At 34.1% G+C, this 11,571-nt stretch overlaps 2 protein-coding genes across 2 annotated transcripts; one reads left to right on the top strand and one right to left on the bottom strand.

The window, feature by feature from the left end:
• Positions 1-233: 233 nt before the first annotated feature.
• LOC148597358 (uncharacterized) lies at positions 234-2,442 on the bottom strand. The gene is made up of 2 exons (XM_088563868.1): positions 1,814-2,442; positions 234-722 (listed from the first exon to the last, which is right to left on the bottom strand). Exons 1-2 carry the CDS (start codon positions 2,388-2,390, stop codon positions 250-252), a joined length of 1,050 nt encoding a protein of 349 aa, XP_088419994.1. The 5' UTR covers positions 2,391-2,442; the 3' UTR covers positions 234-249.
• Positions 2,443-6,607: 4,165 nt separating this feature from the next.
• LOC148597357 (uncharacterized) lies at positions 6,608-11,361 on the top strand. Its single transcript, XM_088563020.1, has 2 exons — positions 6,608-7,127; positions 8,999-11,361. The coding sequence occupies exons 1-2, from the start codon at positions 6,608-6,610 to the stop codon at positions 9,376-9,378; spliced, it is 900 nt and encodes a 299-aa protein (XP_088419146.1). The 3' UTR covers positions 9,379-11,361.
• The last annotated feature ends 210 nt before the right edge of the window (positions 11,362-11,571 follow it).

Genomic DNA, 11,571 nt, shown 5'->3' with positions numbered 1-11,571 from the left:
CACGTGAGCAGATTTTAAGGATGTTCATTTTGAAAATTTCCCTTCAGATGCCGTCAAACTTGATCATTCATGCTATGTATTATCCTGCATTTCTTTATTGGAACTAGTATAAGTAATTGTTTACTAACTCGAAATATGAAAAAAAAAAAGCAAAACGTACGCATTCTGTATAAGGTTCTTTCATGTCAATGTTAATTACAATACAAGTATTAAAAGCTCTCAAACACTTGGAATAAAGAAAACTAAATTTTAATATGGTCTTGCATATGTGGATCCATAGGTAGATTTATAGCTACTCGATAATCCACCAGAGTAACCCGGACCATAGCTGGATTGGTATCCGCCGTAACCCGGACCGTAGCTGGATTGGTATCTGCCGTAACCCGGACCGTAGCTGGATTGGTATCCGCTGTAACCCGGACCATGACCATAATGATGTTGATGTCCACTTCCGTAATATTTCTTGTCGTACTTTTTGTCGTCGTACTTTTTGTCGTCGTATTTTTTATCGTAATGTTTATTGTCATATTTTTTGTCGTCGTATTTTTTATGGTAGTGTTTATCGTCGTACTTTTTGTCGTCGTATTTCTTGTCGTAGGGTTTATGAGGTTTTATGGGTATCCATTTGCAGCAAATCTTCCAAATGGGGAACTTTGGACATACACCGGCATTTATCTCATTAAACATGTTACAGTATGGTTTACATTTACATACCCATTGTCCTGAAATAACGAGAAATCAATATATGGTTAAGGCTTTAAACTACACACTTGTTACAAGGAAAGTTACTAGAATTATCATATTATTACATTATTATACCTGTGCCATTCTCCGCATAAACAAAAAGGATTGACCTTTTTTAGCAGAAAATTAGTTTTCATTTCGAATTGCACATACCACCTTTATTTTTACCCTGCGTTACTAACCGTTTATTAGAGTCTAGAAGCCGATCGATGCCGCCTGATGATCACAAATAGGTGTACCTACTATGTTTTTGTAACTCAAAAAACAACTGACAATTATTTTCAAGCTTTGCTCAATGTTCTTATACTTATTGAAAATGTAAACTATTTTGTTATTTTAAATTCCGTTGTGTTTATTCACATAATTAAGATATATAAGATATAGATATGGACTGACAAATTTATCAAGATGATGCAGGTCCAGAAATATTATGGGTCGTATTTGTTTTTACTACATAGAAATACTAATTATACCATACAAACCCTAGGAGAGCTGTTACGGAAACCCCAAGTTCATACCAGATTAGTTAATATTAATTGAATTATGAATTTTGAATGATGTCCTGGCTAGTATAATGTTAACAATACATATACAAGCAAAACTGGAATGAACACAAGATCAAATACCAACTTTAAGGAGGTAGACCTAGGGTAAGGGACATAACTCTTGAAATCAGTGACCACTTTGTATTATATTCAATTTCACCAAAGTCTTTCAAGCTTTCCTCTGAAACAGAATGAAATCAGTCCAAGTTACATTGATGCTTATCAGAGATTGATGTAACATGGTGAATACAAACCTTCCAATGATTCCCTTACCGAAGATCTGCCTTCTTCAACATAAAAATCAAACGAATGTCATCCAGGGACAAAAACCAAACATGCAAAACAGACACAAACAACTAAGAACAAAAAATAACTAAGATAATACATGCAGAGTAACAAAAGTAAACGAGCTACTCGGACTCCGCTAAAAACTGGGAGCATGGACCATGTGCCTCGGTAGGGTAAACCCATAATTGAATCTCCACAACAACACATTATCAAATGGTTAGAACCTAATGTCTTACCGTGTGGATGATGAAACTGTCCTCCAAATCTGCCTGCTGCTCCTCCAGAGAACCCTGGACCGCCTCCGAATGGACCTCCCCAATGCCCGCCATGGAAACCGGGACCTCCACCAGGCCCTCCGAAATGACCAGGACCACCATACTGATAGGAATTAGACGCCCCGTAATCTTTCTTTTTGTAGTCCTTCTTGTCATAATCATTGTAATCGTCTTTCTTCTTGTAATCGTTGTAGTCATAATCTTTCTTTTTATAGTCGTAATCGTAATCTTTTTTTTTATAGTCTTTCTTTTTGTAGTCATATCCATACCCATGATCATCATGTTTGCCACCATACATATCCATTGCCATCTTTAGAAGCACAAGGTCTCTGGCAAGTTGTACGTCGCCGCGCCTTCCAAAACCTCTTGGATATGACGGTTTCTTGTCATAATCGTCGTACTTTTTGTATCCTTTTTTGTCGTAACTCATATCATGACTATATTTCTTTTTATATTGGCCTTCATGGTACGCAGGCCCTCCAAAGCATATTGGAATTAGTACAGCAAATGTTAGTACAACGACAGTTAAGGACCCCATGGCTTGTCTGGTCAAAACTGTAATGCTCTGCCGACCAATTATACTTTATACAGCACGTGATATGAGCCTTGCCTTTTATATCAATTGTTTTTGTATTAATCAAGAATGTGATCGATTAAACTTCTAATTACCAGAAAAAATAATATAAAAACAACTATTAAAAGCATTAATGGGTTGATGAATTGTTGGTCTGTAATTCTAAATGCATGTAGTGCAACGTCAACAAAACAAATTTGTGGATTTATTTGATAATGTTCACCCTTTTCAAATGGTTTTGTCTTTTTAAGACTAAAGAGGTCAGGTAGAATTTGTATATCTCAGCTCATTAAACAAGACAATTTTTGTGTGCGGTTTTTTGTTTTATTTGGCCATCATTTTATTTTTACTTTTGATTAGTTTAAGGAGGTAGACCTAGTGAAGGGGCACAACTCTTAAAAATCATTGCAATGTTTGTATGCAGCATTTTACATCCATCTTTAACCAATTTCAATTTCACTAAAAGTCGTAAGTGTCGATAAATACATGTAACTCCAAAACCGTATGTATGAGAGCATTTTCAAATACCATGAAAACGTGGAAATATTAAGCTTAATAATGCCTATAGTTGGTTAGTGTTTTCCTATGTGATATCCCATGGCCAGGAGGATGACTTATACTTTCGAACGCTTATCCTACCGATGCACCTGGTCCATGCTCCCAGTTTTTAGTGGAGTCCGAGTTGCTCATTTGCTTTTGTTACTTTGTATGTATGATTTTAGTTACTTCATGTTCTTTGTTGTGTATGTCTGTTTTCAATGTCTGGTTTTTAACTCTGGATTACATTCTTTTGATTACCGCTATAACCTTGGTTCCCTTGATTACTCTTTGAATGACTGAGTTAAAAAAATATATGCTTTTTGGCGAAGTAGGTACAACTGATAAAGATTTCCAGGATATTCCATGTCGACAAATTGACTGGTTATTGAGAGTACAGTCCTTGAGCCATTTAGGTTTTCCCGCATGCACGATATCCAAATGCACGCTAAAAGGCTCACCAAACGCACGATAAACGAACGCTTCTATCATGCGTTTAAACGAACGGTTCTATTGCATTTTGATAAGCATGAAGCACTGTGAACCCTCTCAGCCTTTGAACTAATTAATGTCCATATATACATCTGAGTATAATTTAGGAAACAAAAAAGTAATGCTGTCCATATCATGCAGTATTGTGGTTATATTCAAGGATCTAAGAGAAACAGATTTCATGTCTGTTTTATTGGGCGCAAAATTTGGCGCGAGGTATTGGAATGGGTTAATCCTGGCACCATGTTTTTGCAACGTGTTGGGGAAAGATGTTAAGTTTCTCGCACGCTAAAGAACCCTGCTGTGGTATTCGAAAGGAGTAGTAACCTTTGCGCTTAATTTCCCGACCATGCTTTCTCTCCCTTTTAATAACATTCGACAACCCTATTTTCCTTGTGTCCTATCCCATTTTTTCATTTCATCAACATTTCATTCTCTTTTTACATCCATTTTACATACAACGAATGATTATTTGTAAATTTATGCAACGGATACTACATCATCGTTCAATCTACGTTAAAATAAAAAAAATAAACAACAAAAAAACAAAACAAAAACAAACATACAAAATCAACAAAAACACAACAAAGAAACAAACAAAAACAAAAACACATGTAACGCTAATTCAGATAGCAAAGTACTTCATTTATTTTTAAGATTGTTGAAGATACCCATTTATAATATGAGGTTTTGTACTACTTCAACTTTTTGATATTCTTCATACGCCGTTCCAAGGCGGTTTTCCGATTGTTATTGAGTGTAATATGTTTTTATTGTATATCCAATTTAATTAAAATGAGAATGGTGAATATGTCAAAGAGAAAACAACCCCACCCCCACCGAGATGAAAAATGTCAGCTAAATGCGATTGAATATAGATCAAGATAATGGGCTATAAAGATGGAAGCTGAGGCCTGGAAAAACGAACAAAAAAGGCAACATATTTTTGTCTCAAAAATCGATTCATTTTAATTGTTGTATGTGGAAATTAAATATCCGTCTCTGATCCAAGTTCAATAATATAATACAATGCGTTTGGGTCTACTCCAAAAAGTTGAAGAGAAATTATAATCAAACATTGTCTTTTATTTTTCAAATTGCTGCAAATTTGTTTCTCTAGTACATTTTTGATCAATACTGATTTTCAATTTTCTTAAAACATGAATATTTAATATGAAATCGATGCACTTAAATACAAATTTAGACAGCCCAATATTTACTCATTACTTTAAAGGACACGGTATGCCTTGGCAGTCATTTGGCCACGTATAAACATTGAGTATAAACATATAAAAGTATTTACAAATCGAGTATTGTCTACAGTTAGAGACGTATCAAGTTTTAGTTTTGTAAGAATCAGGGAAAATGGGAAAACTCAGAAACATGAATGCCAAAACCTCTGACAGTTTAACTTATCTCAAGGATGATTTGAAAAGACAATTATTTGGTCTCTGCATCTCTGGATTTGTTCATAAAGTTTTCAATAGAATGTTAAAAAGAGTAATCAAAGAACGTGATTCTAGAGGAAATAAAAAAAATGCAATCCAGGGACAAAGACTAGACATGGAAAACAGACAAACACAACAAAGAACATAAAGTTCTTTAAAATAACTTAAATAAGTCTCATAAACTAAAATAATACGTACAAAGTAACAAATCTAATTTAGCAAATTGGACTCCACTAAAAACAGAAATTGGGTTATCTGCGCTTGAAATGTTCCTTTTCACTGCATTTTAATGAAATTATAAGTCAAAATGATACGAAAAGTTAACTTTTTTCTTGATTGTTATAAGTGATCAAATTATTGTTAATATAATCCAGATTTATTTCACATATTGACAAATTTCACGTTATTCCTATCGTTACCAAATATGTTGTACAAGCAACAAGCAGTATGTAGACAAAGTCGCAAAAACAAAGACTCTGAAACTTTCACTTAGAAGCGAACAGCATTATGAATGGTTAATGTCAACAGACCTTGATATATGGGCAGTACACTTTTATTACTGAATTGTTGTAGATCACTGTTAAGGCATATTCAGGTAATTAGTGTAACAGTTGCAAAAAAGTAACAATGTGCATTTGATGCCTTATAATGTATGAAATGAAGATAGTTCGCAAAACAAAGTCGACTAAGGATATGCATAGTGAGGCTATTTCACATTATGGCAGGATAAAACAATACAGGGCCATTTATGCCCGTTAACAAACCTACTCCTTTATAACATAAACCAAGCATTCCGGGTCATATGTAGTTACTACAAAACTACTGTAACCCAAATGTATACGTATTCACTCCATTTCATTGTTGATGAAGGACCATAAATGATGAAAATCATTACATTTGTATTTAGGTTGATATGCCTTCAAATTTCAGGTCAGTCATGCAAATATGTATTTAAGAATCGGCAAAAAATATCACCAACGCGTAGAAAATTAAACAGTTCAGAAATATCAATATACTAAATGTACAAACATAAAACAAAGACATACTACATACACGTGAATATATTTCATGTAGGGATTACATAGAAAGTTACACACACACACACACACACAAAAATACAAAGCACTTGCAGTATGGGCTCATTTAAAAAAAAAATTGAGTTTAATCAGGTGTTCTGGTTGGAATGGTAATCATGTCATATCATGGCATCTCCCCCCTCCCCCCCCGAACAAATAGTCTGGCAATTGACTAGCTAGAAAAATGTGGCTCTCAGACAAAATAGAATCACAATTTAGTTTTAGAAAGATTAAATGTCTTGTGCAATTGAGTTTAGATTATTAACAACGTACTAAATGTTTCCATGATTCTTATTCACTTTGTAATCTACTTCAGAATTTTTAAAATTTAAGGATTTAAGGTCAGTTTTAGATTTATTTATACACAAACTTAATGAAACATTCTTATATTTAGGGATTGCTATGCCTTAAAATTGTTCTTGGATTTTCTTTGGGCATGGGGAATTTTGTACTGAAATCAATCCCATAATTGTCAAAATGATATGTGATAATTGAAACATGTTATCAGTTGTCTTCATGCTGTGAAGTACACATATGAGTTTTTTATTAGTATTTATACAGTCTGTGGAAATGTTTTAATCAGTATGTCAGTCTAGAAATAATATACAATAATGCGAAAATAACCATAATGAAACTGAACACTCAATTTTTGTTTCCAGGAGCTGTAGGTCTCTCGCCAACAATAGATATATCAACTTACGACAACGGTAATGCTAGCAGCTTATACTACCCTGACATTTATCTTAACTACACAAATCTTAAAGACTACAATATTATACCAAAGCTTGATGACCATCTAGAGTTTGAAGTACAGACCTGTCGAACCGCTTCACTAATTATCTCCGCTAGTCCGGATTTAATCTCAGACCGTTTTTTCGAAGTGGTCATTGCATATGCCAATAGTTCCTACCTTATTCGTAGCAGAAATGGTACAATTGATGTTGTAGATAAGACAAATGTTTTTTCTATTCTTAGCTGTTATGAATATAAAAGTTTTTTATTGCGATGGTTAACCAATGGTTTAGTTGAACTTTTACACGGAGCTGTAACTATTTTTAACTATTACGACCCGAACCCGATGCAGGTGCGTGGTCTGGGGATTATGACGTCGAATGGAACCGGAGAATGGAGAATTAAAGCAGATAGTGGTAAGATGTAACGAGGCACAGTGGTAGATTTAACAAAAAGATCATTAGTGCAAAATTAATCGTAATAACGCTAATGTAAAATTTTATGTTCGACGTCATAATTGAAAATAATATTAATGAACTAATGACTTCTTGTTGGAGTCAATCACTGGTATTTTCAAAACAAGTACACTATTCGGATAATGTCAACATACAAGTGCCCTGTGCAGATCCGGGCGTCAAAAGAATAGGCCTACAGCAGTGCTAGGCATGTCGTAAAAGGCGACTAAATAGTGTTCAGAAACCTAGCCGGAGGGCTAGGTTGTGTGCCCACAGGGCAACTGGGATGTGTGCCCCAGGTGGTGGAATGGGGAACCCCTGGCGTGTTACATGCTGGGGTTGTCAGGCTATAATACGAAAACCTGACCGCAAACCATAGTGGTGCACCGTGTTGGGAAAGATGCTACCTTCCTCGCACTTAAGGAGGTAGACCTAGGATAAAGGACACAACTCTTAAAAGTCATTGGAACGTATGCATCATTTTAAGTAAGCATCTAATTAACTTGGATTGGTTTTATTCTGCTTCAAACAAAAGCTTGATAGGATTTGGTGAAATTGAATATGATACAAACATATCACTGATTTCAAGAGTTATGTCCCTTACCCTAGGTCTACCACCTTAAATTGGTAAACGGTAGGTATCAGTGTTTTATTTTATCAGAGTTATTTATGTTATTAGAACGTTTTCGAAATACTTGCGCAGTATATTTAGACATATATAATATATTCACGTCAGTGTATTATTTCTGTCTCGTCTCTGCATTTCCTAACAACTTCAACACAGAGTTTGCATTAAATGGTAAAAATAATATCTAGATAATCACAGCATCTCTATTGAAACATAACATCGGACACTACATGCATTTTAATTTAAACAAAACTAATTGACTTTTTGTTTTCTTCAAAAGCATTGAATAATACTTGGCATCAAGAATAATAGTTAAATGTCCTTTAACGTAAGGAAACAATTTATTTTATTGTTTTGGTGAAAAACACACTAGTAGTGGACCTGAAAAGAACGACATTGCCAATAATCATAATCAGTCTCTTTAATGAAGATATATTGGTTTTATCTCCGAATTCTTATTATTTTTCTTTCAAGTTAGTCTTTCTCGATCGAAAACCCCTTGATTATTAGTGAAACATGTGAAAGTACAACCTAATAAGTTGTTAGTTTATATTCTTCAACATCTTTTTTTTCACACTCGCTCTCTGAAAAAAACCCTTTCTTATAATATCTATATCTTAATGGCAGTAGGAATGTTTGATACTGTAAATAATATTCGTAAGATTAAAATATGCGTGTATCGAACGTTTTGCATATAAATAAAGATAGAACAAAATTGTGATCCAAGCTGTATACTATATACATACAAATTATTCCCTGGTATGATAGGTGTAATGATGTGAGAGGAATGAACCAGGCTATGGGTTGCACATGATAAATTATGTTTACAAAATTTCTATTCATTTGAGATTACAAACTCATGTTTTGAAATATTAATGACCGTAGATATGTAATTTATTGCAGTGGTAATAATGGAATAAATTTGATAGAAAGCACTACATCCTATAAAGTGAGGGGAAATAACTCTTTGATTTGTGCATAAATCACTTGATATCGAGGAATTTTTTAACATATATTATGAGTCGTCCAGTTTTGATTACAAGTCAATTTTGTTTATTGCTGCTGTGATAGTATGACTTCCGGCTGATACTTTATTTCGTGAATGCAGTTTGGTGAAAACAGAAATATTTGCTTGACAGAAAAAAGACAAGACTTTCTATTCAACTAAGCATTTGTATTTATGTTTTTTTTTCTGCATTTGTAGTTTCATTGGGAGAGACCACTTCTTATGAGGTATCAACTTGCGTGTGTTCAGTGACAGACAGTTCAAACACAAGCATAAGTAATTATACAGTCAATGAATTAAAAGTAATTTTAGCATCTGAATTGGAGGCACTTCAAAATGAGATAAGCGTGGAAGTCGAAACTCTTTCAAAAACAATAAACAGACGGATTTGTGCTGAGGACAATCGCAACTCTTCACAAAATTTAGGTATCGTTGGTGCTTTTGTAATCGCTGGACTATTTTCCTGCGTAGTTATCAGTGACTTAGTTGGCTGTATTTTAAAATCACGTCAATACTTGAAGAAGAGACTAAGGCTGTGCAATAAAAAAGTAGGTGGTATCGTTAAAGCAAGAACGTAAACATAACTACATATTAATACCATGTGAATGAAAAAAAAAAAAAACGAAGTTCCGAATGAAAATGTTACAATTGGTACCTAATATGAGACTTACCACATAGAGTATTGAATTTGGAATCAGAAATATAGCGGGGAATCCAAAGGATCACTCATATTTTCCTGCAGCAAAAGTTATGGCAGAGATTGTAGCGAAAATTTCAGTCCTCAAATTTAAGTAAAAGAATAAAAATCTGCCACAACCCCACTTTCATATTTGTTCATTTGATAACATGATGAATTGTAATCGGGGAAATTCTATCAAATATTTAGCCTGCAGAATACAAAAATACCACTCGTAAATATGCAATTAGCAGTCCTGATATAAATAATGCAAAATGTGATTCATGGTTGGAAGGCCTACATATTTTTTTTTTGATTTTTTGATATTTTGTTTAAAATAGAACAGTTAACATATAAATGGGTTATTAAAAAAAAGAAAAAAAAAACGTGATCCAGGGACCAAGTAAAGACATGGACAACTGACACACACAACAAAGAACATAAAAAAAACAAAATTATACATACAAAGTAACAAAAATTAAAAAAAGAAATTCCTATCCACTAAAAACTTAGAGCATAAACCAAGTGCAACGGTAGGGTAAGCGGCCTCTGCTTTTATAGGAACACCTACCGAGTTGCTCAGGATAAGTCAAATCCAGGGAAGATGAAAGACGAAAGAAAAACTATGACACCTTGAACAACTTAGTTTTCAGGGTGCAGATGGACACACCGTAACGACCCAAGAGTTCATGCTCTCGGTTTTTAGTGGAGTCCGAGTTGCTCATTTGCTTTTGTTACTTTGAAGTTATGATTTAGTTACTTTATGTTCTTTGTTGTGTATTTCTGTTTTCCATGTCTGGTCTTTGTCCCTGGATTGCATTCTTTTGATTACCGCTATACCCTTGGTTCCCTTGATTGCTCTTTCAAGATCACGACCATAAAAATATGAAGTGATGACTTGTAGCAACATACTCCTGTTCCAGAAGCGTAGTTGTTAGAAGTCTGTCATGAATCAAAAAGGTCTGATCAGTTCTCTGCGTTAGATGCAATGTATAAAATCCTCGAACCAAGAACTGTTAAATGACGATACGTCATTTATATAGCGGAAGTTGAGATTAAATGATCTGGCTGAACAATGTCCCTTCCTTTGGATCTGGTCAGATATAAAGTCAGCGTCATAAAAGTGAAGGAATAGGTCAGTGAGTAGAGGAGCACAATTTATTCTCTTTGGAAAATCGAGTGATTGTTGAAAAACGTATCAACTACACTGGACATATATGCTTTTGATAAAACATTCCATGATCTTCTTCCGTATTTGTGGAAGATGATTTGGAAACTTTTTTTTACAAAGTATGAAAAATCTCTGCAGACTGCTACATATCTCTTTTTTGAGCAACAACGATGTATAATATTTTTGAGTCGGGATTTTAACTGAGTATGGGGAAAAGAAGTATAAATGTCGTAAATCATAGATTTTCATGCTATGATATCCCGATAATTATCTTGGATTGAGGATTTCCAAGAGATTTTACGAGTTTTCCCACATGGAAGAAATACCAATACATGAGTAGCAAGTGTCGTGGAAGGACTGAAGACCCTCTTTGACAGATGTGAGTACAGAAGTTAAAAGCTTAGAAGTGGTTAAGTGGTACAATTTGCAGATCTATCTATGTAGCATTATTTGAACGGATTCTTATGGAGTTTAGGAATCCAGTACATAGTCGGTAGGTCACAATCTTCGTCTTTGTTGGACAAAAAGAGGATTTAGATTTCTTCTTAAGAGAGTGTGGTGGGAGTTTAGGTCGTTTTACTTCTACTATTTACTACGTCTACTTCTGATAATAACATAATAAAGATTGGATGTAAAGTGTTTTTCAGATAAAAATAAAAATGTTGTTTTTGACTTTGTTGCCTGGTACGATGACATATTTGTTATGTATTGTAGACAATGTTTTTGCTACATCGGGGTCTTTGAAAACTGAAAAAGCGTTGACTCTAATTAATGCATGTATTTAGAATATAATCAATAAAAAGAAAAAAAATACAATATGTCAACTTTAAAGGTGTCTTCAAAGATAAACTTCAGGATATTTTAACTAAAAATATTCCATACTTTTTAAAATAAAAAACAGCAGCCTTTACCCACTCTGACAGT

Source organism: Perna viridis, chromosome 15 (genome assembly GCF_037379345.1).
Source record: "Perna viridis isolate PV_CMFRI_1.1 ecotype Kerala chromosome 15, ASM3737934v1, whole genome shotgun sequence".
Taxonomy (NCBI): Eukaryota; Metazoa; Mollusca; class Bivalvia; order Mytilida; family Mytilidae; genus Perna; species Perna viridis.
This window is presented reverse-complemented; position numbering and strand designations above follow the sequence as displayed.

Excerpts from the sequence above, each read along its gene's own strand:
- LOC148597357 (XM_088563020.1), top strand. The coding sequence starts at position 6,608 with ATGAAACTGAACACTCAATTTTTGTTTCCAGGAGCTGTAGGTCTCTCG. Across the intron at positions 7,128-8,998 it reads GAGAATTAAAGCAGATAGTG|TTTCATTGGGAGAGACCACT; the intron begins GTAAGATGTAAC and ends CTGCATTTGTAG.
- LOC148597358 (XM_088563868.1), bottom strand. The coding sequence starts at position 2,390 with ATGGGGTCCTTAACTGTCGTTGTACTAACATTTGCTGTACTAATTCCA. Across the intron at positions 723-1,813 it reads ACAGTTTCATCATCCACACG|GACAATGGGTATGTAAATGT; the intron begins GTAAGACATTAG and ends TCGTTATTTCAG.